General features: G+C 50.0%; 1 protein-coding gene across 2 annotated transcripts in view; it reads right to left on the bottom strand.

Moving 5' to 3' along the window:
- Positions 1–5,246, bottom strand: part of LOC107679402 (cadherin EGF LAG seven-pass G-type receptor 3-like) — a 47,269-nt gene extending 42,023 nt beyond the window's left edge. For both annotated transcript variants that reach the window (XM_016474936.1, XM_016474947.1), the window contains exon 1: positions 51–5,246. In XM_016474936.1, coding sequence (XP_016330422.1) covers positions 51–4,953 — 4,903 coding nt within the window. In that variant the 5' untranslated portion in view covers positions 4,954–5,246. The remainder of the gene's footprint in view (positions 1–50) is intronic.
- Positions 5,247–5,613: the final 367 nt, after the last annotated feature.

Here is a 5,613-nt window from a genome sequence, read left to right as displayed (position 1 = left end):
TTCCTTTTCTTCCTCCCTCCCTCCCCCTTTCCCTCCCCCCTTGGCCTTACCAGTGACAGTGACGAGCATCGGGGCCACCAGTGGTCGGTTGTTGTCCAGTTTCCGGCTGAGGCGGATCTCCCCACTTGTGTGGTTCAACAGCAGCAGATGCAGATCGTTCCCACGGTCTATAGTGTAGTAGAGATGATCCGAAACATCTGGGTCATGGGTTGGAACTCGTCCAATAACCCCACTTGGGAAGGTGTTGGATCGATTGGATACAAAGTTGTTAAAGATGATTTGAAAGTCTTGCATTTGGGGCCCATTATCATTCTGGTCAACCAGTCGTATGCGCACTGTGGCACGACTAACTAGCGGAGCTGATGTGGCCTGGACAACGATTACGTACTCGTTCCGTGTTTCATAGTCAAGGTCAATTAAAGAAGTGAGTTCTCCTGAGAAAATGTCCATTTGGAAGATTTCTGGAATATTTCCTTCCACAATCTGATACATAATCTGAGCGTTTGGGCCCTCATCTGGATCAGTCGCTGTAATCTGAGCTACAACAGACCCAACGGCACTATTTTCCTTCACTAGAACCTCAAAATCGTCAGCAGGAAACACTGGAGCATTGTCATTGACATCCATGACACTGACTTGAATGTGTACAGGTGTACGCTGAGGCGGAACACCGCGATCCACAGCAAATGCAGTCAGCTCGTAGAAGGGAACACTTTCACGGTCAAGTCTCCTGACGGTCCGGACTATTCCCGAGGTTGGTTCTATTGTGAAATCACCATCACCATCCTCTCCATTCTGGAACGTATACTGGACACGGCCATTGGCATGAGCATCACGGTCAGTAGCAGAGATCTGCAGGACACTAGTGAAAGGTGGAGCATCCTCACTGACTCCACCCTGATATCTGGGGCTCAGGAACTGAGGTGCGTTGTCATTTACATCATTAACATTGACCTCCACATAAGTGGTGTCAGATTTCTGAGGGATTCCATTGTCACGAGCAGTGATGGCAAGCGTGTAAGTCATTTGGTCTTCGTAGTCTAGTTCTGCTTGAAGTGTGATCGCTCCACTTGCAGGATCGATACGGAACTGTGGAATATTGTCCTCCAAGTAGTAAGTGATGCGGGCATTTTCTCCAACATCATCATCTGTGGCACTTATGACCACCACGGTGCTGCCAGGAGGTCGGTCCTCATTCACACTTACTGAATAATGAGCGCTCTGGAATACAGGACGGTGTGTGTTGGCATCTGTGATGTTGATGTGGACCTGACAGGTGTCGTGGAGAGTTCTGTCAGAGGCAGTGACTGTTAACACATAGCGGCGCTCCTGTTTGTAGTCCAAAGGCAGTGCTAGTGAGACAAGTCCTGCGCCACTGGCTGTGCTAATGGCAAAGCGATTACGTGTGTTTCCACCGGTGATTTGATATGTGACGGCACTATTTACATCACGGTCAACTGCGGTTACGCTGACCACACTTGTTCCAACAGCTGCATCTTCATTTAGTCTGACGTAATACTCTTTTTGTAGAAATTCTGGTCGGTTATCATTAACATCCATTACTGTGATCGTAACACTAGCTGTGGCGGAAAGAGGTGGAGCACCATAATCTCGAGCTTCAACACCAAAAAAGTAGTGCTCTACTGATTCACGGTCAAGTTCTGAGCTCACCGTGACCCAACCAGTGGCAGCGTTGATAACAAATGGCGTATCTGTGCCAGTTCCTGTTAAACGGTATTCCAGGCGTGCATTGTCACCATTATCTGTATCAATAGCTTGTATGTGGAGAATGGAGTGACCGATAGGAGCGCTCTCCAGCACTGTAGCCTGGAAGGGTGTGGATACAAAGATTGGTGGATTATCGTTGACATCAGTAACCTGCACACTCACAATTCCAGTGTTGTTGGAGAGAGGTGGGCGGCCGTTGTCCTGAGCCCGCAGCCGTAGCGTGTACTCCCGTTCCGTCTCAAAGTCCAGCGGTGCTACTACCTGGATTTCTCCAGTAACACTGTCAATCGCAAACTGCCCTCGGCTGTTCCCGCTGATTATGTTGTAGTGCAGAGCAGCATTCCCATCTTTATCCTGGTCCGAGGCGCTGACTCTGAGGATTTCAGAATGTGGCCGGACATCTTCTCTAATGGCAACCACATACCGCTTTTGACTGAACTGTGGAACATTGTCGTTCTCATCCAACACAGTGATATGGACGCTAACGGTAGCAGACCGTGGGCCCGGCTCTCTCCCTTGGTCGCTTGCTTCCACCAACAATGTATAACGTTCATTTGCTTCTCTGTCAACAATACCTCGTGTTGTGATCAAGCCTGATCGGGGATCAATCTCAAACGCAGAACGTGCAACAGCTGCACTTTCTCCAATAAATCTGTAGCGTATGTTAGCATTCGCTGGCGAGTCGAGATCTGTTGCTCGCAGCTGCAGGATAGGATATCCCTCTTCCACGTTCTCTCGAATGGTCTCGCGGTACTCTGTTTGCTCAAATACAGGAGAGTGATCATTACGATCAGCCACAGTGATGGTCACCATAGTTGTTCCAGAAAGGCGTGGTGAGCCATGGTCTGTGGCAGTAACTCGGAAGTAGTGCAGGTCCATGTGTTCTCGATCCAGAACGTGTGTGGTGGTGAGAAGGCCAGTAATTGGGTCGATTTGGAAGTAATCCATGGACCTGCTGTTCATTAAAGGGGCCATGCTATAACTGAGTCTGCCTGCCTCACCAGCATCAGGGTCCTCAGCTGTCATAGTTATGACTGAGGTACCAGGAGGCTGGTTCTCAGCAACCTGAACCTGGTAGTTATACTGGGGGAAATGGGGGTGCCTATTAGCAGCTCTACGGGAGCGCCCAACAGGAGGGACACCTGTTTGTTCTTCGATGTACTCTTGCTCCTCTCCTCTCTGAACTTCATCGCTCTCTCTTGCTTTTTGTTTTGCAGTGTACTGATCTTTTTGTGTGTTTTCCACCCCATCTACACTTTCACGTTTAAGCTCATTTTGTTCAGTCCATATTCCCTCTTTGTTTTCATCACTCTCTCTGTCTGACTGAGAGGTGCCATTGCCTTGACCTTTTTCTTTTTCACTCAGTAATATTTTCTCTTCTAACACTGCCTCTTCCTTTGTGTCTTCTGCAATCACCCACTCCATGCTTTCCTCCCTTTCTCCCTCTACAGGCTGTCTGTCACCCTCCCCCTTACCCTCCCCTTTCACCCCGCCCTCTATCTGTCCCTCCCGCCTACCGCACTCAGTCGCGGCTTCCAGCTGCTCCTCTTGCTGACTGACACCCTCAGCTTGTAATGACACCCGTTTACCGGATGTTAATTGCGGCCGCGTGGCTCCCCCACCGGCGGTTAAGCTGTCATAGTCGCCACACTCTGCACGCGCACTGGGGCAAGGATAACGTGCGCTTTCCCCTCTTATAAAGTCGCGCTCTTCACTGTCTGGAACATTTTGGGTTTCATTTGCATTTTGATCGCCAGGACTGCTGTTGTTGTGGTGGTTATTATTGCGATTTTTGGCGCAGTTGTTGTTATTGTTACTGTTCCAATCCATCAGCAACAAACTTTCAGTATAGTGGCTCGAGTAAGCGAGCTCATGCACGGAGTCTGGCGCTGTCCACTGAGCGGGTGCTGAATCTTCTCTCGCGCGCTCTGCACGCGTGTGATTGTGTGAGTCACGAAAACGTTTAGGAAAGTTTAGCTCGACTAAGAGGTAGATATGTGATGCATTATGACCCCTGGGAGAGCCAGTAGCAGATGAGTCAGAGTTGTGTACATCGCCGATATACAACTGAGCAGCGCTGATTCCAGTTGATCCATTATAATGAGCCTTTCTGTCATCAAAACGAGTCCCAGGCCTGACACAGACAGCCTGTGGCATTAAATCCCGAGCATCAGTCCGTTCGAGTGCACAAGAAGACTTTTGTGGACTATTCCGATCAGACTTTGCATGCACAAATTCTACTTTTGAGTTATTTGAAGATGTGGTGTTTGTATTTTCTCTTGCCTGCCTTGCAAAAACAGCGTAACGCCTCAGAGAGATGTTGAACCGGTGCCAGTTACTGCTGTGCCAGTCTGGATGCCTTTCAGAACAACCTGTGATCCGGTGTGACTCGAGATAGCTGCTTGCGTCGCTTCCAAGCCCTAGAGAGCGCTGCCACGCGCTCGGTTCTGAGCACACGCGGGTATTCCTAATGCCTGACCCGTTCCAGCCCTCTCTGGTGAGATCGATAACATTCAGGGGGCCTGAAAGCGGACGGTCCGCTGTCGCTTTATACAATTTATTGGCGTCCGAAACCACATTAAAATAAGAATAGGCTTTTAATAACGGCCGAGTTGGTGTCTTGGCAGCGGCAAACTCCCGTTTTGGGTGACATGGGCAGTGGTTAGGCCTGGATATGCTATCCACGGTTCTACAGTTATCCAGCACGCTTTGTGGAATGACCCTGTCCGTGTCGAGGCGCGACTGTGGCCGCGAGCGCGTTCTAGTCCTTTGTATAGTCCTCTTTTTGCCGTACTGAACCGAAGAGGCGAGAACACGAGAAACAACGCCCTTCTCTCCGCTGCCACCGTTACTCCAAAGAGGCTGGTGATGACAGCGTCCGGTGTGCGCCGCCGGTTCTGATATCCATGCATTAGAATTCCGGTAATCCGGACTCAACGGATCTGAGGGGGGTTCCACTGCATAGGAGCGTAAGCATTGCGTTTCCCGTCCTCGCGACTGTACCGTCCGTGCAGGGTGGATCTTCCAATCGCCCCCAGCCAAAGCCCCCGTTACCGTTCCGTCGGGCAAGCTGGCGATTTGATCGTCTCCGGGGGCTGGGTGGGTGCACAGGGAGCGGCAGAACGGCCCTGCTGCACTCCCCGGGATAACAGTGAACAAAGAGCTGAGGAGAAGGAGAAACAACAGCGGCGAAAGCGAGCCCAAGTCCAGTAGCAGTGCAGCCATTAGTCTGGTGAAATCCTTTCTCTCTCTCCCCCCTTTCTCCCCTCTATCTGAACCGAAGTGTCTCTCTTTCTCTCTCCAAACGCCGGCTAAGTGACCAGCTCATCCACCACCGCCCGACTCCTTCCGCCGTGCTCCCCGGTCGCTCGGTGATCCCGGGAAGCTAGCATCTACTCTCGGTGTTTGGTAGAGCTCCGGCTAGCAGCGGCACGAGCGCAGCATCTCTCATTCACATCCAACATGGCTCGTAGCGAACCCGGTGCTACCCTCACTCCTCCCCCTCTCGCTTCTTTCTTTCTCTCCTCGCTCTCTCGCTCTCTCGCTCTCTCTCTGAGACGAGAATGGTTCGTTCCAGTGTGCGCAAGGCTGTTTCGTCACTCAGATGACGCCATGTCCACCGCTGGAGAGGTACCATGTGACAATCTATCAATATCAACGTGGAAATTAGATATGGAACGTGGAAATGGAACATAATTTATATTTAATAAATATTCCATAAATGAATCCATACATTTAATTCAAATTATATGTTAATACCTATGCTTTGTATCTTAAAATATAGGCCTATACTGATATCCTAACTAACACTTGTAACAGAAGGCCACATGAAGTATCAAATTCTATCATTAGTGACTTTTACATGAACAATAACTAAGATAAAAC

Source organism: Sinocyclocheilus anshuiensis, unplaced genomic scaffold (assembly GCF_001515605.1).
Source record: "Sinocyclocheilus anshuiensis isolate Anshui unplaced genomic scaffold, SAMN03320099.WGS_v1.1 scaffold13, whole genome shotgun sequence".
NCBI lineage: Eukaryota > Metazoa > Chordata > Actinopteri > Cypriniformes > Cyprinidae > Sinocyclocheilus > Sinocyclocheilus anshuiensis.
The sequence above is the reverse complement of the archived record's forward strand: the minus strand, read 5'-3'. Positions and strand labels throughout refer to the sequence as shown.